Raw genomic sequence first — 22,901 nt, 5'->3', positions numbered from 1 at the left:
CTACCTCGTGGGCCCCCTAGTGGGTCTCCGACGTCCATCTTCTCCTATATGAAGTCTTTCGATGAGAAAAAAATAAGAAGCGACCTTTCGGGACGAAACTCCGCCGCCACGAGGCGGAACCTTGGCAGAATCAATCTAGAGCTCCGGCAGAGCTGTTCTGCCGGGGATACTTCCCTTCGGGAGGGGGAAATCATCACCATCGTCATCACCAACGCTCCTCTCATCGGGAGAGGGCAATCTCCATCAACATCTTCACAATCACCATCTCATCTCCAAACCCTAGTTCATCTCTTGTATCCAATTCTTGTCTCAAAGCCCGGGATTGGTGCCAGTAGGTTGCTAGTAGTGTTGATTACTCCTTGTAGTTGATGCTAGTTGGTTTATTTGGTGGAAGATCATATGTTCAGATCCTATATGCATATTATTACCCCTCTGATTATGAACATGAATATGCTTTGTGAGTAATTACGTTTGTTCCTGAGGACAAGGGAGAAGTCTTGCTATTAGTAGTCATGTGAATTTGGTATTCGTTTGATATTTTGATAAGATGTATGTTGTCTAGCCTCTAGTGGTGTTATGTGAACGTCGACTACATAACACTTCACCATTATTTGGGCCTAGAGAAAGGCACTGGGAAGTAATAAGTAGATGATGGGTTGCTAGAGTGACAGAAGCTTAAACCCTAGTTTATGCGGTGCTTCGTAAGGGGCTGATTTGGATCCATATGTTTCATGCTATGGTTAGGTTTACCTTAATACTTTTGTTGTAGTTGCGGATGCTTGCAATAGAGGTTAATCATAAGTGGGATGCTTGTTCAAGTAAGAACAGCACCCAAGCACCGGTCCACCCACATATCAAATTATCAAAGTACCGAACGCGAATCATATGAACGTGATGAAAACTAGCTTGACGATATTCCCATGTGTCCTCGGGAGCGCTTTTCCTATTATAAGAGTTTGTTTCAGCTTGTCCTTTGCTACAAAAGAATTGGGCCATCTTGCTGCACTTTATTTACTTTTGTTACTTGTTGCTCGTTACCATTTATCTTGTCACAAAACTATCTATTACCACTTATTTCAGTATTTGCAGAGAATACCTTGCTGAAATCCGCTTATCATTTCCTTCTGCTCCTCGTTGGGTTCGACACTCTTACTTATCGAAAGGACTACGATAGATCCCCTATACTTGTGGGTCATCAGTATTGGGCACAAAGCAAACATGGCAATAAGAAGCAATATCTCCACCAAGCTTGCAAATACACATACACGTACTAGAATCAATCACCGTGTGTAATGCAAAGCATGGGTCACAAGTGCATGGAAAAGGCATAGGAATGAGCATAGCATGCAAAGTGAATACGGTAATATGGGCAAATGATACATAATGGACAATAAGCCATAACCATGTGAGGGCCATGTAGAAGAGATATGCGAAGTCTTTGCGCGAAGGGAGCGGTGATAAGGACAATCCACGGGATCCCAAATCATCATTGCTCTCTAGAGCTCATTTCGTCAACTCATGGGATTGCGAGGTTGACAAGTATGCATGGGTACCTACACAAAAAAGGCACAAACCAAAGAAAGTGTGTGCATGGTAAATGTACACATCATCTATCATGATGTGTATGTGCATGTGAGAGTTAGCACAAGATAAACTTCGCTCAAAGAAATTTGAGGCATGGTAGAGAAATATGTCATCCATCATGCAATGATAGTTATTGTGTTCAACATGATCGGGACATAAATTATAGCAAGTCTGTGGCACAACAATAGCATTTTTATTCATGAGATGCATATCGTGCACACAATCATGGGAATCATGCAATTCATAATATGGGTCAAAATATCCTAACATGTATGCGGAAACTATGGGGGTCTCCTCATGAGCAATAGCGGGAACATCATATGGAGAAAATTGACAGCATGGCAAACAATGTCTGTCCGAAGCTAGGTGGTCATGGCATGGCATATGAGATAAATGATGCAGAGGGAGCATATCAATATCATCAGAAGAAAAACAAATGCCAATAACCATGGGCTTGTCATCTATGCCATATGTGCAAATTGGTTTATTTTAATGGCATATGCATAGTCACTACGATGAGATTGCAAATATGACATATGGGTGATCTCATGCATAGCATATCACAAGTCAAGCGGATTATCAAACATGATGTGACCAAGAGAATTATCACAAGAAATCCTATGTAACGTGGTATCACAATTAATAGACTCCACATGGCAATCATCAAACTCATCATAAATGGGTAAATCATCGCATGGGGAAATCATACTAGCATGAAGCATGGTAATATGTGGATCAACATCATGTAAGCAATCAATGTTAAGAATGTCCACTAGGGGGACTAGAGCATCACCTTCGCCTATGTTACCTTTATCATTCCACTCATGTAGTGTAGGGGAGGTGGTAAGGACCAAATCGTGGTCAACGTCGTCGTGATGGAACCATGTGGGGGGTGTATCATAGTACACCAGGGCCATCGTCTTGTCCAAAGGAAGGACGAAGTCGTCGTGGATCGGTGCGTCATCATATATGGGACCTAGCACCAAATGAGAAGACACAATAGAGGTAGAGGTTAAGTTGTTAGAAATCGAAATGGTCTCACATGCCCTATCAACTACCTCACTCCCTCTATGTGGTGGTGGCTCACTCACTCCCTCAAGATAGGTGCACTCAAACGCACATATGGTGGAGTCGCTCAAATCACTCAAGTGGTGATGGTGGTGGCTCTCCTCACATGGGAATTGGGCCAGCTCATCATATATGGGGCTAGTGGTGAAGTCACTCTCACTCTCAATATGGTGGCAAAAGTCACTCAAGTCATCATACGTCGCCGTGGTCGAAGGGAAAATCCCATGCTCAACCATCTCGTAGTCGTCACCGTGGATGAAGGCCGAAGATGGCACATCATCACTCTCGTCGTGGATGAAGGCCGAAGATGGCACATCATCACTCTCATCGTGGATGAAGGCCGAAGATGGCACACCATCACTCTCGCCGTGGATGAAGGCCGAAGATGGCACATCATCGCCTCCAAAGATGGAAGCATCATCCTTGCTCATCACCGTGTCGCTCGCCTCCAAATCATGGTCCTTGAGTTGCTCCGTAGTCGTACTTGCCGCCGCACCGTCTTGAAAAAGAGTCGTAGTAGACTCGGCATCATCAATGCCGCAAAGAGGGATGGTGGTGAAATTGAACTTGGGAACGTCCTCTTGGAGCTCATCGGGCTTGGACATCTTGGTGGTACTAGCCTCATGCTCGCCGTCTTGGAGCGTGGTCGTCGCGAAGTGTGCTTGGGGTTGAGTAGACTTGGCCTTCTTGAGTTCTTGCTCCGCCTTGAGAGCACCAAAGTAGTTGTCGTCGAGGGACTTGTAGTTCTCAAGGAAGATAGTCTTGGAGATGTCGTTGTTCAATCCCATCATGAAGTAGAACTTCATCCAAATGGGGTCGTCCACACCGGCTCGTCGCAAGGCTTTCTTCATGTTCTTGAAGTACTCATCGAGGGACTTGGATCCTTGTATGGTGTTCTCCAATTGGCGTTGAAGATGTTCCGTGTAGGTGGAAGGCACAAATTCTCGCCTCGTCGCTTTCTTCATCGTGGGCCACGTCATGGTGAGGCTTGTCGAAGGTCTATGAAGCCACCATGTCAAAGCGTAGTCGTGGAAGGTACTTGTGGCGCACTTCACTTGATCTTCGGAGGGGACTTGGTGTAGCTTGAGGTAGTCGTCCATCTTGCGCTCCCACTCAAGGTACTCTTCGAGGTCATGAGTCCCAAAGAAAGTAATCTCAATGTCATCGTCGAAGTCGAAGTAGCTTGTGGAGGTAGTGGACTTGAGCTCATGGAGTAGGCGAAGATGTCGTACATCCGAAGGCGAAGATGCCTTGAAGTCACTTGGCGAAGATGCCAATGTTGTTGAATAAGTCGTAGTCTTGGGGCAGATGGTGTTGTACAGTATGGCCCGTGCGCACGGGCTTTAGAAGGCCGTGTGCACGGGGTTGGCAAAGAAGCCAACTCTCGTCTAGTATGTCACTCTTCATGTCGATGTCGATGCTTGTGTGTACTTGCCGGAGATGGTAGCTCGGCAGTCGTTGCACTTGAGCGTCTTCTCGAAGATGAGGAAGACCGCTTGCGGTTCTTGGTGAGGGCCTTGAGCTCCTCCATGTGCTTGTCCATCTTGGCATCGATGAAGTTCTTCATGGCGTCGAACTCGTCATCGTGGTTGTAGACCGGAGATGATGTGCTTTTCCTATTCATCACAAGATCGAGCAAAGGTGAGTAGGGAATGAGATAAACAATACCAAGCTACCTTTTCCCAAAGTTGAGGATGTATCATGTGTCACTCAATGTGAAATGAAAGAATAGTGAAATTGGTACCGGACTTATTCACTCACACCTACAAAGTAAAGCTTATCGAGTGGCTTGGTTAGGACAAGTGGCACAAATTCATGCAATTTGAAGTCCAAGATATTGTAAATGTTGAGATAAATCCAAAAGGACTCAAAATACAAAACAAGTGACCACAAATATAGAGGAGGGCAATAAAGAAACACACACGGTGGGATAATGGGGCTTGTGCAACTATAGGGATGAGCAATACAAAATTGCCTAACGAAGACTAAGCTCGTGTTGCACAAACACTAGGAGAGCACTAGCTTGATTGCACACTTGGGCACGATTCACCACTTGGCACCAACCTATATGTATGCAACAAGAATGTGTCCTATTCCATGTATCCTCATGTACAAGTATCTCTTTTCATGCTCAACACTCTTTTTCTTATAAGCTTATGATCTTTCTTTTCTTGCTTCAAAGCTTTTTTTGTCTCTTTTTTTGCTCTTCTCTTCCTTCCCACTATGCTTATTGAGCCTCAACCATAAACATGAGACAAGTATAACAAGATATGCACGGGAGCAAGCAATTGCACTATATGATATATCCAAAGATGCAACGATATGATATCGTATCACTATGGTGCACAAGTTTTCGCGAAGCCTGGCAATACACGGATAGCTAGTCTCAATAGGTATGAAGGTATTCGCAAAGATGGTGGGGCTATCAAGATGTAATGGAAAGGAAGGAAAAGTTTATGACGGAATGGGTACCTTCGTCACACTTAACCTTTCACGAAGTCGGGGGTAATCGGCCTTGCTTCCGGTTGAAGATGGTCTCAAAGGATGGATGGTCGTCATTGATGCGGAATGTCGTGGTGGATGAAGTCGATGGAACGATACAAGTGTCCGATGGTGGATGAAGATGTAACCATCCCTAAGTAGCTGAAACACCTTAAGAGACTCAAATCACAACTCAACCAACCACAAATACCAAAGGAGCCAAAATGGGTTAGTTTGCTGAAGTTTTATGCGGTGATACGGAAGTTATGGCAGAGGGCCTATGCAAAAGATGCAAAAATGGATAAAATTTGATGGATTCAAATGGTGGCAAAACCAAGATGAGCAGCTTGGGCATGTCGCTAGCTTTTCAACGAGCCAAAAAACACCCAAATCGGGGTTCGGGAGTGGAAGTTATGACCGAAAACATGAAGTGGACGCGGCTGATTCTAGGAGGGCCGTGCACACGGGGTCTAGGGGACGTGACACGTGGTCTTGTGCGCACGGTACAAGGCCGTGGACACAGGGTTTTCAGGGACTTCGCGGGGGGCGTGCGCACGGGGTCTGGGGCCCGTGGGCACGGGGGTGTCGGAAATTTTGCGATTTCTAGGTCAAATTTGAGGGGAGGGGGAGAAAAATTGGGGTATGGGGACGCAGTTGGAGGTGGATCTACTTGCTATACACCAGATCCACAGATTGAAATCAACAAAAACTCACAGGAAACATCAAATCACAAAAAAATGGTATGGCTCTTTTTGTGGGGATTTTCGAAATTGGGCAAGAACAAGCAAAATTAGGCTAGAAAACTAGGAGGAGGGCTCCAATTTTGTGAGAAACCATGGCTCATGATACCAAGATGTTGTAGGGTGGAACCCTATATGGAGATCTTTCATGAATTGGAGAGGAAATACCAAAGAACAAGATGAACACAAAGGGGAATCACAAGAGAAACACTCAAGAACAAGCCCAAATCACACATCCACTAGACTCACATCCACACAAGATCCACAAAGGTACAAGAACAACAAAAGGAAAGATACAAGGTAGAGTTCATGTCAAATCCAAAGGAGGTGAGGTCTTGATGATCTAGATAGATTCTTCCCACAAGGAGGTCTGTAATCCCTAGGGATCTTCTCCAAAGGAGGCCTGAAACTCAAATGGAGTGTCTCTCTCTCAAGAGGAGGAATCCCACTAGGGGAGGTACATGAGCTAAGCTCTAATGTCTAGATATATTCTTATCTTAGTCTAAATGGAGGAGGAGGAGTATATATAGGTCCAAGACATGAAGGGGTAAGTAGGAACATAATGGGCATACATGGGCCAAAGCCCGCAGCTACACAGGGCCTCGTGTGCACGGGGTAAGTGGAGCCCGTGCGCACGGGGTCTCCAGAGACCTAACGCATTAGCCCGTGCGCACAGGGTCCCATGGGCACGATACACGCCCGTGCGCACGGGGTCTTCAGGACCGCGCAGGCTGGGAGGCCTGTGGGCACGGGGTTGGGGAGGCCCGTGCGCATGGGGTCACCTGGGAACCTCTGCCTTCTTCTTCGACGGTTCCTTCTCCGCTTCCAGGCTTCCAACTTGGATGGTGTAGTTGTTCTCCTGTGCTTGGACTCCTCCTCGATGAATGTGTAGCTCCACTCACACCTATGTATGCACACGAGAGAGGGGTCAAGTAGTATACCATCCTCGAAGGGTACAAGTGGACACGTGTAAAGAAGATGATTCACCTTTGTATGCATGAAGTAGATGTCACACGTGTCACTTGCCAAACGGACTCTTGACATGGTGATGTCCATAGGATGCTCCGCATCAGGATACTATCCGATTCTGGAAGGATTCATGGCATGGGGACAGAGTACTCATGGAATCTCACAACCGACTTTTCTCCTATGTACAAAATGAAGACCTGTCATTGGCTCAATTCCATTCGGACCCCAACCCAGCACCCTTTTCCAGCTGCCACTATCACTCGAGGCGAGAGAGGAAATGGAGGATATACTATCAGTAACCAATATCATGACGCTGGATCACATGGAGATAGATGAATGGATCTTGAGTTGGGGAGATGTGCAATACAAACCACGTAAGTTCTACAAATTCCTATTCAGAAATGTAAGTGTGACATGGTATATCACAGAATTATGGAAGTCAAAATGCATCATGAGACATAAGTTTTTTGCGTGGCTCATGCTTCTGGATCGTGTGAACACTCGAGACATGCTACTTAGAAGACATTTTAACATAGGAGATGATCATGCATGTCTATTATGCAATTCCACTGAGCTGGAGACTAACAAACATCTCTTATATGAGTGCTCGTTTGCACGAAGATGCTAGGAAATTGTGGCTATCAATTGGAACACAACTCTTGATCTTCAAACAATGTTTGACTTGGGCAAAGCGGCATGCAGAAATCTCTCTTCAAAGAGGTCACTATTATATCGGTGTGGAACATATAAAGAGAGGTTAGGGAACCCTCTAGGCCATCTAATCTCATATAAACAAACTCTCGGTAGCAATCTCATACACCATCATAATCCTCTGCACGAGGTATCCCTCCATCATGAATAACAAGAAGTGGGATGTAGGGCATTACTCTTCGGAGGCCCGAACCTGGGTAACCTATGTGTGCAGACTCCATCCATGTACTTCCAACCTCGTCATGAACCCTACTGAGGGATCTGACGGTATTTTACGCCGTCACTAAGTCACGACTTTATCCTCATGGTTTATATATGCCTTTGTCAGTACCTAGTGTTTCGTGGGAGGACATATCCATGAACTTATTTTAGGATTACCTCGAACAAAGGAGAGGACATATTTTCTAAAATGTCACACTTTATACCATGTCATAAAAAGCGATGATGGTGCCAATGTTGCTAATTTGTTCTTTCATGAAATTATTCACTTGTCTGGTATGCCAAATACTATTGTTTCATATCGTGGTATTAAATTTCTTAGTCATTTTTAATATGCTTATGGGCTAAATTGGGAACTAAACTAGTTTTTAGTACCACCTGTCACCCCCAAACTGATGGACAAATTAAAGTAGTCAATAGAACATTATCTATTATGCTTATGACAGTTTTAAAGAATAACTTGAAAATATGGGAAGAATGCTTACCTCATATTGAATTTTCTTATAATCGTTCAATACATTCTACTATTAAGATATGCCTAACTAAGAAAAGATTGAGCGCATGAATGCTACATACAAACTTGCTGGGGATAAGGCTAGAAGACATATTGTGTTTGAACCAAGAGATCTTGCTTGGTTACATTTACTGAAAGATAGGACAAGAGATCTTGCTTGGTTACATTTACTGAAAGATAGGTTTGAAAGATAGGTTTCTTGATTTACGCAAATCTAAGCTTATGCCACGTGCTGATGGTCGTCGTTTTCAGGTGTCAGAGAAAATAAATAATAATGCATAAAAAACATAAGCTGCCTGCAGATTTTAAGATTAGTCCCACATTTAACACTGCAGATTTGAAGCTTTATTGGGTAGATTTAAAGTCTTATTAGGGTGAGGGAGATGAGTTTCCATCGAAAACGACTTCAATTCAAAAGGGAGGATGAGGACATCCCTATCACAGTTAGGCTAGTTGTAATGGGGAGTATCATATAGTAGTATCATGTATATGATACTAATGTATGATACTACCTCCCTAATGCATAGTATCATATATTAGTATCATGTAGTACTCTATTTATTGTCATGCATGACATAAAATAGCATAACATTTATTATGATACGGTATCATGATATGATACTCCACCATCTCTTTCTTCATTTAATACTATGACACCTCATCAAAATTGCTTAGTTGGCATGCATAATACTATTTATGATACTACCATTACGACCAACCTTACACACATAGCCCCTGCTACTACACATACTGAACCAATTACTAGAGCTCACACACGCACAAGTTGCACAATTGTCAGGTTAGCACGTTAAATAAAAATAATCATGGTTTGATGTCCTAAAATTAGAAAAGAAAAAGGCATACTATTATGTCATGGAAAGACCTAACGGTGGTTGAAAGGTACATACACAGCTTAAGGTTCCTCTCCTTAGCAGCAGACTTATTTTACTAATCTATTCAGTCGTCGGGTCCAAACATCGCCTTGTACACGCGAAACAATTAATCAAGACTCTGGATCTGATGATAATAGCTAGACACCCTTATATAGCAGGTACATACTCCTACCATCACATCTAGTTACTTTACAACTAAGCATCTATTGTACAGCTATGCACAACTGAGGTAAGCCATAACAAACATGTAAAGAAAGGGGTTCCATGATACAGGTTTGTAGTATCATCATATTATAGCTCCCGCGGTACTAAGAATCCCTTCCTCGTCAAGGGTCCCAGATGGAGGAGGGGGCACATACGGCTCAAAGAGCTTCACACTTGGGTTTGGATCATACTGCAATATATTGGCGGCTCGCTCAAATTCCTCTCGGAGGATCTTGATACTGAACTTGTCGACGACACGGCCAAGATCATGGGAGGTCTCGAAAGGGTCCTCAATACAAATGAGATGCCTGTCATTTCCGACACGTCTTGTCCAGTCCTTCATGTGCTTACTGAAAGTGCCACATGTATGAAGATAAACAATTTCTCAAACTACTTCATGTTCCACTATGGAATAAGGAAAAACACAAGCTTCTTCGCTTCATTGATTGCATGTTCAACTCTTTCATGATTCACTAGTTGGTTTGACAAGAGAAGGTAATCCCTCTTGCAAGATGCAGGGCGCATTTTGATTGGTTAAAACAATGCTTTGACCAACAATTACTGTAGTACGTAATTTATTTCACATAGAATTGAAGCCATTAAATTTGCATTCAGAAGTACTTACGATGATTTTGTATCACATAACAACATATTAAATGTTTTTGGTCAAAGCCTTGTCCTAATCAACAATAATACGTCCTACCTGTACATTTTGCAACGAAGGGAATACCATACCAAATGTGAACAAAAATAAATGCTGCTGAACACAGTTCGGCATCATGAGATCCAGAAAGGGACCAGGGAGGGAACAAAAGCTCAGCACCGATAAATGTGGGAATGAAAGGGTGGTTGAGCAAGTATGCAACATTACCTAATGATCTTTCCCGTACGAATTGATATAACATCTTGTGTGTAATCATGCTGGTACGCCCAATAATGGAAGAAGGCCCAAAGCAGACTTGACAGAGTCTCATTGTTGTGAGCCCCATAGTTACTTAGCTTGTCCACTTGATCAAAATAAGCATAATGATTATCATCCACAGTGACATAACAAGTTGCCTCCATTTCCTGGTAGCATTGATAATGTAGTTGAGAAAAAAAACATGTCACCATTGCAGAACAAACGGATAATGGTGCTACAACATAGTGCAAACAAAAAATACTACTCCATTCCATAATTCTTGTTGTGGTTTTAGTTTGAACTAAAACCACGACAAGAATTATGGAACAGAGGTAGTAGTTAACAAGGCTCAGTATCATAGTTCATGTGCTCAGGAAAGAACCCTTGAGCTATTTTGGTCGACAGATAAAGGAGTAATGATGGGAAGGGAAATGCAAATTTCTTTCCATCCTTTTTAAACTGGAGAGTTTCTTCTTGACCATTAACCATATGGAGATAATATCAATATTTTAAAATACTGCAGCTTAAGTTCACCTTCGAAATTTGGATAAATGAGACAATATCAACAACGCCAAACAACAAGAAAAATATCAACTTTCAGCAAGCAATTAAGCCAAAAGAACAATAATCCAGCAAGACAATTTCTTAGATCAAACAAAGTTAGCTTTTGAATGAATCAGTTATTAGCCCTTCACAAAGAGAATAGCATTAGCATGGAATGGCAGAACATATAACCTGTTGCATTAGGAATTAATATTGTAAAGAGAGCATCAGCAACCTAGGTAGCATCCACTTAACATAGCCGGAATTCATCCAGATCTTGGTACACGTCTTCCATTGATGTAATCTAACCCATGGCGCCCAATTTGAAAACGCTGGGGCCCAAACGAGTGTGAAATTCGTCACCTGGCTGGCATGCTAAGACTCATGCTGGACAGCCGACTGACTTGCTCGCTGTGGACCAAGCCATACAACCCACTGTATTTAGGGATTTTCGTCCGTCCTAACAGTAGCACAAGAGCTAGGACGTAGATTTGTAGTCGCTGGAATGTCATGTCAGGTTGCAAGGGGATGTAGAACACAGAAGAAAAAAAGTTCATGATAGACCCAAGTTCAAGCCTCCCAAGGTGGGTAAAAGTTTCATTTCCTGCCTTGTTCTTTTTTGTATATGTGGAGAAGTACAAAAGATCAATTAGAATATCAGGGGGTGGGGGGCGGTACTTAACGGGTTAGAAGAACTTGATGAGATCTAACAGACTTAGACGGGAAGCGTAGAAATCTCTTTGTGGGCTAAAGATGGTGTGTTGCGTATTGCCAGTCAGACTGTCAGGGCACTTTCAGATTGGATTATCCAACTGCAGAATTTCTGCACAAACAGCTAGTTTCTCCATCCCCACTATATAAGCCACCTGCCCTTTCGGAAGAGGGTTGACTACTTCATTCCAAATATTCCAGATCTGAGAAGAACACTCCCCACTCTCTCCCAGCCCTAATTCTTAGAACCCTTGAGAGGTTTGTGAGGGATTTGAGTCAGGAGCTACAAACAGTCAAGATCTGTTTTTCCTCTTTTTCTTGACCAAATGGTTTCTTGATGAGCAAGTTCCGAGCGTTTCCGGTATTCTTCGAACCCTTGAGAGATTTGAGAGGAGCTAAAAATAGCCAAGATCTGTTTTTCCACTCTTTCTTGACCAACCAATTTCTTGATTTGAGCAAGTTCCAAGCATTCTGTAAGGCCCGAGCTATGGGGGGACTCTAGCTACTCGCAATTTCAGAAAACATCAAGAACAGGGGGGTGAAATTGGGTGGTATTAACTTAGGGTTTCTTACAGCAAGAGGAACAGATTTGCCAGCCGGAACACGGCGGCTAGGGGGAAACCCTAATACAATTACTCGATGCCTCTCCCAGCCTCTCGATCCTGGCTTTATAGCCATTACATGAGTAAAAGTAAACAGAGGAAATAACAGAGTAAGTGGAGTTGCCGGAAAGGTAACAGTGACAGCTGAAGTAGCGGCCACCGTCCGATCAACAATCCACGCTCCAGATCATCCCGCCAGTGTGCGAAGCGGTACGAGGGTTGGGGTGCACTGAATGGCGATCGGTTGGTCCAGTTTGAATCATCCTCACGAAGCGTTACGCCGAGTTAACTGAAGAAGCTGGCGCTGTTGTTATCTTCAGGCAGGGTCCTGACAATCCCCCGGAGTGAGACCAGACTTGCCCTCAAGGATGGAAAGCTGGAAACACCTTTTGGATGAAACCCGAGTCCTCCCAGGTAGCTTGTTCTTCTGGTAAATTCCTCCATTTGATGAGCCAGCGAACAACGGGGATAGAGATATCACCTTGCTTGCGGGGAACGAGCTTTCTGTCCAACAATGTCTCTGGTTCCAGCAGAACTGTCCCATCTGGATTAAGTAGTGGGAGTTGAGGGTTCGGAACAGCATTAGGCCCCAAGTGCTTCTTCAATTGACTAACATGAAAGGTGTCATGTAACTTGCAGTCATCAGGTAATAGTACTTTATAAGCAGCACTTCCCACTTTGGCCATTACTCTGAAAGGGCCATAGTATTTGGAATGAAGTTTTAAGTTCCTGTGGATACTCAAAGAAGTATGTCTATATGGTTGGATCTTAAGGTAAACCATATCACCAACTTCAAAGGTTCTCTCTGATCGTTTCCTATCAGCAAAGAATTTCATCCTTTCTTGGGCTTTCAGTAAGTTTTCTTTGATGATAGCAGCAGTATCTTCCGGTGACAGGGAGAATTGAGTATCTTCAGGAAGAATAGCAGGGTATAAAGCAGATTCAGCAATCATTGTTGGTTTCCTGCCATACACTGCTTGAAAGGGGGTCATTTGCAGAGCTGTGTGGAAAGAAGTGTTGTACCACCATTCAGCCAGGGAAATCCAGTAGCACCACTTCTTGGGCTGATTGAAAACCATGCATCTCAGGTAGTTTTCCAGGCACTGATTAACTCTCTCTGTCTGCCCATCAGTCTGAGGGTGGTAGGAAGTGCTCAAGTGCAACTTGATCCCCAACCTTTTGAAGAGGTCCTGCCACAGATGACTGGTGAAGATTTTGTCTCTGTCAGTGACAATTACACAAGGAAGACCATGTAGCTTGAAAACATTGTCAATGAAAGCCGTAGCTACTGATCTGACAGAGATTGGATGTTTCATAGGGATGAAGTGACTGTATTTAGTAAATCTGTCTACTACAACTAGGATGAGATCTTTGTTGTTGGAAGTTGGTAAACCCTCTACAAAATCCATGGAAATGTGTGTCCAAGCAAACACTGGTGTTGGAAGAGGTTGAAGCATTCCAGGATATTTGCAATGTTCAGGTTTGTTGATTTGGCAGACAGGACACTGCTGAATAAAGTGTTGAACACTCTTTTTCATACCAGGCCAATAAAACAATAATTTCAGCCTGTTGTAGGTAGCTCTCTGTCCTGAGTGGCCACCCAATTCACTGCTGTGGAAGGCTGTTAGTATACTAGTTCTGAGCTTATCATCTTGGCCAACCACTACTCTGTTTTTGTATCTTAGAAGCCCTTGATGTAACTTGTAGTTAGGTGTATTGTCAGGGGCTACAGCTAGCTTAGTTAACAACTCTTTGCATGTGTCATCTTGAGTGTAACTGGCAATAACCTCAGTGACCCAGGCAGGGTGAACATCTGCCACTTTGTTTGTTTTGCCCTTTTTGTATTCCACCTTGTAATTGTAGCCAAGAAGTCTGACCAGCAGTTTATGTTGTATTCCTTCTGTTAACTTCTGATCTTGAATGTACTTTAAACTTTCCTGATCAGTTCTGATTATCAGAGAGGAAGCTGCAAAGTAATGCTTCCACTTCTTCAGTGCTTCCATGATTGCAATAGCTTCCTTGTCATAAGTGGACAAGGTTTGAGCTCTAGGGCCAAGTGTTTTACTGAAGTAAGCTAATGGCTGTCCTTTCTGCATTAGCACTGCTCCAATTCCATAATTGCAAGCGTCAGTTTCCAGTATAAATGGCTGAGAGAAATCAGGAAGCGCAAGGACAGGGGTTTCAGTCATCCTGTGCTTTAGTATGTTAAAAGCATTCTGCTGTTCTTCTCCCCAAATGAAGCCCTCTTTTTTCAAAGCTTGAAATAAGGGTTTACAGATGTAGCCATAGTTTTTGACAAATCTTCTGTAGTAACCTGTGAGGCCAAGGAAACTCCTGAGTTCGGTGACAGAAGTAGGAGTGGGCCAGTTAACCACAGAGGAGATCTTAGCAGGATCTGTAGCTACACCATCTTTGCTAATAATGTGGCCCAAGTATTCCACTTGTGGCTGTCCAAAAATACACTTCTTCTCATTTGCTACCAGCTTGTGTTTTTTCAGTGTTTCAAACACTATCTTCAAATGCTCACAATGTTCCTCCTCCGTTTTGCTAAAAATGAGGATGTCATCGAAGAAAACCAGAACAAAAACTCTCAGATAAGGAGCTAGAATTGTGTTCATCAAGAGTTGAAAAGTTGCAGGTGCATTGGTCAATCCAAAGGGCATCACTAGATATTCATAATGGCCCATGTGAGTAGCAAATGCAGTTTTGTGGATATCTTCTTTTGACATTCTGATCTGGTGATACCCACTGGTGAGATCTATCTTGGAGAAGATTGTAGCACCAGAAAGTTCATCAATGAGGTCCTCAATTATTGGCAAGGGGTACTTATTTTTAACAGTTTGGGAGTTCACTTTCCTGAAATCATTGCATAGTCTCCAGCTTGCATCTTTCTTCTTTACTAGCAGTGCAGGGGAGGAGTAGGGGCTGGTACTGTCTCTGATAATGTTGTCATCAACCATTCTTTTGATGAGCCCTTCCATAATATCTTTCTGGTGATGTGGTAACCTATAAGGTCTGATATTGACAATTTTTGCATCAGGTTCCAAGGGAATTTTGTGATCACAGTCTCTTTTGGGGGGCAGTCCCACACGTGCACTGAAAACATCTTTATGTTCAGTGATGACTTGCTGCACCTTAGGGGGTGGAGCTGTAGTTGCTACCTCTTCTTTTTCCACCACTGGTCTGATCAATAAGAATGCTCCTCCTACAGCATCTTCCATCAGGTTATGTACAGAGGAGGTATCTTGAATTTCCAGATCAGAAGATATAGTTTCATCCACTATGTGAGCTCTAGTTCCATCATGCAGTTTAATTTCCATGAACATTTCTTCATAATCCATCCAGATAGGACTGACTTGGCAAAGCCAGTCAGCTCCTAAAATCATGTCATAACCCAACAACTTCAGCACTCTACAGTCAGACTTGAGTTCATGACCTTGAATAGTATAAGAACAGTCTTTGACTATTTGGTCAGTAGACAAGTATCCCCCATTAGCTACTGTCACGTTGAGTTTCTTAGTTGGTAACAGTGTACATTGTGCTTTTTCGGCAATCTTGGGAGATATAAAAGTGGCTGTACTACCACTATCAATAAGAGCAAGGGCAGTGCAGTTATTGATGTTGACTTTGACAGTAAATGTGTACTTTTTCAGGCTCAATCCCATCAGGGCATGCATAGAAATTTGTAAGTTCTGGTCAGGCAGTTCAGCAGCAATCTCTTTCAATTCTTCTTCAAAATCAGTGAAATATATTATTTCAGCATCTTCAGGAACTTGGCCTTGTAGAGCTTGAACTTGGGCCTGTTGGGACATTTTGCATACTTCCTATGTCCAGGGAACCACTTTTCATTGCATTTATAGCAGACTCCCTTTAATCTAGCTTGTTCAATAACAGCAGATGGGGTAATATTCTGAGGTCTGTTAGGAATGAACTGCACTTGTCTCCTGACAGGAAGGGGCGTTTGGTGCTGCTTGTCTTCGGGGAGGTTGAGTTTGCTCCAATCTTCTAGCTAACCAAATAGCCTTTTGTAATGTTTGAGGTTCATGGCATTGGATGAGATGTTGTATGCTATCATGCAAACCAGAAATGAAACTGTTCATGTAGTAAGAGTCAGGTAGGGCAGGATTATCTCTTCTCATCAAGTTCATCAGTTGCTCAAACTGGAGTACATATTCCTTAACAGATCCTGTCTGTGTGAGAGCATGAAAACTCCTGACATTATCACAAACAGAAGATTCAGAGAACCTGTCCCCTAGGTGTCTACAGAACCTGTACCAGGGCATAGTTGCTGCAATATAACCAGTTCCTCTCCACCATTCAATGGCGGGTCCTTTCAAGTAAGTGACTGCTATCTCAGTTTTGGTTTCAGGTGGGGTTCTAGCAGCATCAAAGTAAAGGTCCATGGTTTGAATCCAGGAGTCTGTGTTATCTCCTTCAAATTCAGGCATGTTCATTTTAGCAGGCTTGACTAGAGTTGGGTTTCTTCTGTCAGTTAACAGTGGATCTCTACCAGGTCTTCTCTGGCCTTCCACCTGAACTTCCACTTGCTCAAGTTGCTGTTGTTGGTCAGGAAGGGTCACTTGTGGTTGCCCTTGTTTTTCCACAGGAGGTTGAGCCGGCTGCTTAATCTGTCCAAAATGGGGATGTCTGTAAGGCTGTTTAACAGTGCCATCCAGGTGAAGTTCCTTGCCTGTTTCGACATCATGTAGCACTCCAGAACCAGCTGTAGGAGGGGTATTGAATGCCTCTGGTGCATTCCTTACTTGTGCTTGAGGTGTAACTTGGTGGACACTGCCCTGTGCTCCCAAAGGAGTTGTTGGACCTGGATCTCGTGGGTGTAAAGCAGTGATCAAGTGAGTCAGAGAAGACTGCATTTCTAGCAAGGTTTTCTGAACATCATTGAAGTTCTTATTGACTGTGACTTGAAACTCTTGGAAATCTTGCCGATCTTGTTCTCTATTCTGCTGCAGCAGCTTGACGTCCAACTTGAGGGACTGCATCTCCAAGTCTGTCGTGGTCGATGATTCTGGTGGTGCTCCCATCGGATCCGTCCGGTTTTACTCAAAGCAGAGCACTTTGAGACCCGACAGATCAGAAAACGAACAACGGGGCCAAGCGAGGAATTTTACCACAGCAGAAGCTGCAACCCGAGCTTGACGCCGTCGTTCCCGCCGCCGATGGTGTTCAAGAGGGAAGGGTGGGTGGGATTTTAGACCGAAGAAGTGTTCTTCAGCAACCACTACCCCGCAGCCTCTAACACCAGAGCTGTCTACCGCCGCCTACGCCACCAGAACTTCTCCGCCGCCGCCGATCTGGGTTGACAAAGGAAGGAGGATGGCCCCAACCCTTTACCAGATCTCTCACTCCGCCAAGAACCGTCGGCTCTGAATACCAAATTGTAAGGCCCGAGCTATGGGGGGACTCTAGCTACTCGCAATTTCAGAAAACATCAAGAACAGGGGGGTGAAATTGGGTGGTATTAACTTAGGGTTTCTTACAGCAAGAGGAACAGATTTGCCAGCCGGAACACGGCGGCTAGGGGGAAACCCTAATACAATTACTCGATGCCTCTCCCAGCCTCTCGATCCTGGCTTTATAGCCATTACATGAGTAAAAGTAAACAGAGGAAATAACAGAGTAAGTGGAGTTGCCGGAAAGGTAACAGTGACAGCTGAAGTAGCGGCCACCGTCCGATCAACAATCCACGCTCCAGATCATCCCGCCAGTGCGCGAAGCGGTACGAGGGTTGGGGTGCACTGGATGGCGATCGGTTGGTCCAGTTTGAATCATCCTCACGAAGCGTTACGCCGAGTTAACTGAAGAAGCTGCCGCTGTTGTTATCTTCAGGCAGGGTCCTGACACATTCCCTTTTGATCTTGTTACTCTTAAGAGGTTGGAGATTCCTAGGCGGTAGGAGCACCGGTGAGGTTGTGAATTACCCCATTGTTTGTAAAGGTTTGGAGGCCGTCTCAAGGTCTACCGCGAGTGGTTGGACATCAGCCTCGTGGTGTAGGAAGGTTTTGTGGTTTCCCACCTCTCCAACAGTGACTAGCTTCGCTCCAAGGAAGTAAATGGATACATATTCATCCCCGTGTCTTCGGTTATCTCCACCCAACACCCAACACTGATTTCATTTATCACTTCGGTCCCTTGACCTCGCAAGCATCAGAACATAGGTTGTTACTCACCGTTGCTACATTAGGCAGACCCCCCCCCCACCCGCGCGCACACCTATAGGTCTATCTCGATTCTCTCATCTGTAGCAACCAGGCTTGAGGCAATCCTGCAGGGTGTTCATAACTAGTGCCTTTTAACTATAACTGAGAGAGCTTTGCTCATCTTATCTCCCCTAGTGGGATCAAGGCCTCCTATCTAACTAGAAAGGTTGCTGGACTACCCGCCATTCTGGAGGCCTTCACGCGATGGGATGAATTGAACCGTTCGGTATTTTCACTATTGAACGGTTTAAGTGCCTGACAATCCCTACGCCGTTAAAATTTCAAATCCTTCGACGATGCATGTGCAGCATCCAGGGGCTGATGACGGGTGGGCTCCTTATACGTGGTCTCCAGAAAATAAGATGGGTTTTTTCGGCTCTTGGTACGCGAAGAATGGGATGTGCGGGGTGGGTGGTAAAAACCTAGCGCAGCGCCTCTCCCCTCCCCCCTTTCCCATCCCTCCTCGCGTAGCAGCTGCCTCGTCTCCCTGCCACATCGCCACCGTCGTCATTGCCGCTCCACCTCCTTTCCTCCACGCCCTCCCCTGCGAGCCTGGTACGGAGGCCAGCCGCCGTCGCCGTCATCCACTCACCTCTCCGGTGTCTGTCCTCGTCTCCTCCCCTGCGACCGTGATAGGGCCTCGAGCCATGTGGCGTCGCCGGCGGTGGCGGCGAACGGAACAGAGCGGCGGCAGCTGGTGCTGCGCATCGTTATCTCTTCCTCAAATCAGCAGCACCAACAAGCACACCATAGACGACTACAGGATCACCCCTCGGCATCCACCGGGCCCAGATTAACGCCAGTGGTGTCGCCCTTTTGGTGTGGTGAGTTTTCTCGTGCATTCTTCTTGCCTCACTCATTTTGCAGCTGGTAGCCATCACTAAAAAAGGATGTCTATATTTAAGATCTTTGACTTGAGGTGGGGTTCTCTTATTGGTTCCAGTCAGAATGTTTTGGCTATTGTGGCATCTCAATTGTTACCTATGTTGAGAGCCTTAAGCCTTGGTTTCTTCATACTGAAATACTCCCTCCGTCCCAAAATGTTAGACGTTTTTTGGCACTATGATAGCATCAAAAAATGTCTTATATTTTGAGACGGAGGGAATAGATTACATTCCACTGTCTTGATTTTCAGAATGAGAGTAGGTAGCAAGACCAGATGCTCATGTTTCAGAATTTTCTCCATTGCACACCCCCCCATCTGAAATATTGGTCTTACTGATTTGATGTTGGTTCACATGCAGGTTCAGAGAGTAGTGCCATGTATGATAATATATATAGCATTTAAATGGCTCCAATTCAAATACTTTTGTGTTAATTCAAAAATCCAAAAATGACCTAGAAATATGTGCATCATTTTTGGCAAAGGTTTTCACCTTTATCAAAAATCATGAACTTTTCTGAAGGGCATTTTGTGTTCATTGATATATTTTTATTTGAACCTATTAGATTTAATTTGATGCTAGGGTTTACTCAATCCCCATTTCAAGTTTAAAAGAAATTTAAACATGATACAACAAAGAATAACTAGCCTAGGTGATTACCAGACTAGGGATGTAACAGATGGCTTGCGGTGATCTTTTTATTGCCAGACAGCGCTTTCGAGTTTCATGAGGTATGGTCATTATCAAAAGGTAGTTATTGGCTTTGCCGTTTCTGTTCATGAAGACTATGTTATACCACCTATTATTATTCAGATTGTTTCCTTTCTTGTCTAACAAAGATATGCCTCCTTTATATTTAGAAAACCATTTCTCAAACCACATGTTCAGTAGAATGGATATCTCAAAGGACCAAGATCTAGCTATGTTAAAAAGGTAGTCTGCCACTGCCTAGGTAACAGTGTTATTTGCTCTGAGATGGGAGGAGGTCAGCCATGAGGTGGGGAAGCATGTACGACGCCCAGATCACCAATTACTAGCCAGTCACGCCTTGTCCCATCATCGCATAGTGTTGGTCATGAGTGTCGACGACTAGGCAAAGAGAGTTCTCTTTTTCCTGATTTTTCTTTCATGTGCAGACCATATGTCCAGGACACATATAGTCGTATTAAATATATATATATATATATATATATATATATATATATATATATATATATATATATGATAATGCTTGTGTACTCCTAGGAGTATATACTCCCGCTCTTCATATACCACATAGTTGATACCACTATACCTCATTATTATTTTTAATATACCTTATTAATTATTACTAGATACCTAAAAGTGAGTTTTGTAAAAAAATTCCATTTGGGTGCATGTATTTTATTTTGTACGCACATAAATTGTTATTTTATACGTACAAATGGTATATTACGTAAACTATGAGCCTTGATGATATTCTTTCATAAAATTTGTATTGAGCTATCTTAGAATAAGTAATACGGTATATTGAGAATGAAAAAGAGGTACAAAACATTTGATTATGAGGTATATTGAACGTGGGAGTACATACTCCCAGGAGTACAGAAAATTTTATATATATATATATATATATATATATATATAGGGAAAATCCATCCTACCACCCAGTGGTAGTTACCCCACATATCTCATATACTACCATGTGGTACTATATATACAATTTTATTATTTTAAATATGTTCATATAATATATCTAAGATATTTCAAAGCAAGTTACATGAAAAAATTGCATATGAACCCATAGTTTTTGTTATATTTGTGAAATAGTGTTACTATTCATCACCCAGGGTGCAGAATAAGTTATTCTTCACCCGAGGTAATCTTACGATCGCTTCATAAATATATATATGTTAGAATCCTAAGCCCCATCAACCTATTTCTCTTGATATTATAATAAAGACATCACATGGTTTTAATTCCAGGATTATTTCTTATGATCCTATTTCTCTTGCTATTCTAAGTACTCGCTACTTCTAATCTGAAGCCTATTTATTTTATTCATTGTTTCAACTCAGGAAATAGTTGCAGCAGCATTTGTAATTTGTTTTTGTTGTTAGTGTTTATTTCAATGGACTTGTTTTCTATTTCTCTTCACTTTCTTATGCTACTTCCTACTCTCTATGTGGAATAAGCATTTCTTTTGAACGGTGACTGTCACTTGGCTGGGCTCTGGCCCATGCTGGTGAGTATTTTTTGTGTGCCACATGCCACAAATCTGCTACACCTGTTGGATCCCACTACCAATGCTCAGACCCCAAGTGCTCTTCTATGGAAGGAGATTTGCCAACGATCGAGCTTCAGGACAAACACCACAGAGAGTGAGTTCTGTATATGGCATAATCATAGGAAACCTCTCATATGATTTTTCATTGTAATCTCCTCTGCCTGTTTTTGCCCACGTTGATTGATGCTAATTATTCTGCCTATTTTCGTGTACCCAAGTGCTTATGAGAGCTGGATAGATAATCCATGCTGATTTATTTAGCTGTGGCATGTATGGCAGTTGCACCAGGCTGACAATTAGTTCTCGACAAGGTAATTTACCTCTCCCCCTTTACATATCACGGATATATGTGGTGGCGGTTCCCTACCATTACTAGAGCGAGGACTATATAGATGTATTTTTGTGTGCTTGCCAATCTCCCGTAATGAAAGTAATAACCAGATAGTTAGAGGAAGACCTTTGAATGTAGATAACGTAGTCATTGCATTGTGTTTCTTTGTAACCTATTTGCTACGGTATGTCTGGTAGCTGGGAGGCTCTATCTCCAGAGACCTCCTGATGTAGAAGACCCAATCATTGCATTCTGTTTCTTCGTAACCTATTTGCTATGGATTCTACCTCGACATTCTTACATGTCATTACCACCTTTAACTTCCAGCTTTCCCATTTTGTCAACTGAGTCGCATCGGTCGAGTAAATAGTATCCAATGCACCATAAATGTCATACTTCAGTGTGATTGTAACCTAACACATTGATGAGTAGTTGTTAGTAAGCTACAAGCTACCTTTGGTCTCACTTCTTTTTTCACTTATAGTTGGTCTGTTTCAGGTTTCTATTATTTCCTTTGTAACTTTGCTCGAATGATTATGAATCACACCATTTGGCTTGCATCCTTGGCGACAGTGACGAGATAGTTGAGCATGGGACTTTCCCTCAAACCATGGCAGCATATATGCCCCTTGGGCTGTGCAATAGAGATAAGTTGAAACCTTTCTTTCTCACACCTATAACAAGCATGATGTCTTTGGTTGTGCTCACTTCACATACTCTTATGCCATGAAACCTTTCTTTCTCACACCTTATGATAAGCATGATGACAACACTTGTTGGGTGAACCACCACATGCATGATGGACACCGTGTTCATGCTTACCACCTTTGTGTTTCCAAGTTTATGTTCTGTTTGCTCATTTCAAAGGAATCAGAAGGTGGTGCCGTCATGAGACATCTTGCCCGCGAGAAGACATACACCCTGTGGCGCCGCTTGAGAGAAAGTTGTGTGCACATTTTCATTTAAAAAGATAGACGAAGTCCTCGCCTTCATCTAGAAAAACATTAAAAAAAATCCTCGCCTCCATCTAGAAAAAGAAGTAAAAAATAAAAGAAAAAAAAA

General features: G+C 43.2%; 1 protein-coding gene across 2 annotated transcripts in view; it reads right to left on the bottom strand.

Moving 5' to 3' along the window:
- Positions 1 to 9,129: 9,129 nt before the first annotated feature.
- LOC119267591 overlaps positions 9,130 to 22,901 on the bottom strand; it is a 42,751-nt gene continuing 28,979 nt past the window's right edge. For both annotated transcript variants that reach the window (XM_037549010.1, XM_037549018.1), the window contains 2 exons: positions 10,255 to 10,451; positions 9,130 to 9,733 (listed from right to left, as the gene is read on the bottom strand). In XM_037549010.1, the coding sequence (XP_037404907.1) occupies positions 9,466 to 9,733; positions 10,255 to 10,451 (465 nt within the window). In that variant the 3' untranslated portion in view covers positions 9,130 to 9,465. The remainder of the gene's footprint in view (positions 9,734 to 10,254; positions 10,452 to 22,901) is intronic.

Source organism: Triticum dicoccoides, chromosome 1A (genome assembly GCF_002162155.2).
Source record: "Triticum dicoccoides isolate Atlit2015 ecotype Zavitan chromosome 1A, WEW_v2.0, whole genome shotgun sequence".
Classification (NCBI taxonomy): domain Eukaryota; kingdom Viridiplantae; phylum Streptophyta; class Magnoliopsida; order Poales; family Poaceae; genus Triticum; species Triticum dicoccoides.
The sequence above is the reverse complement of the archived record's forward strand: the minus strand, read 5'-3'. Positions and strand labels throughout refer to the sequence as shown.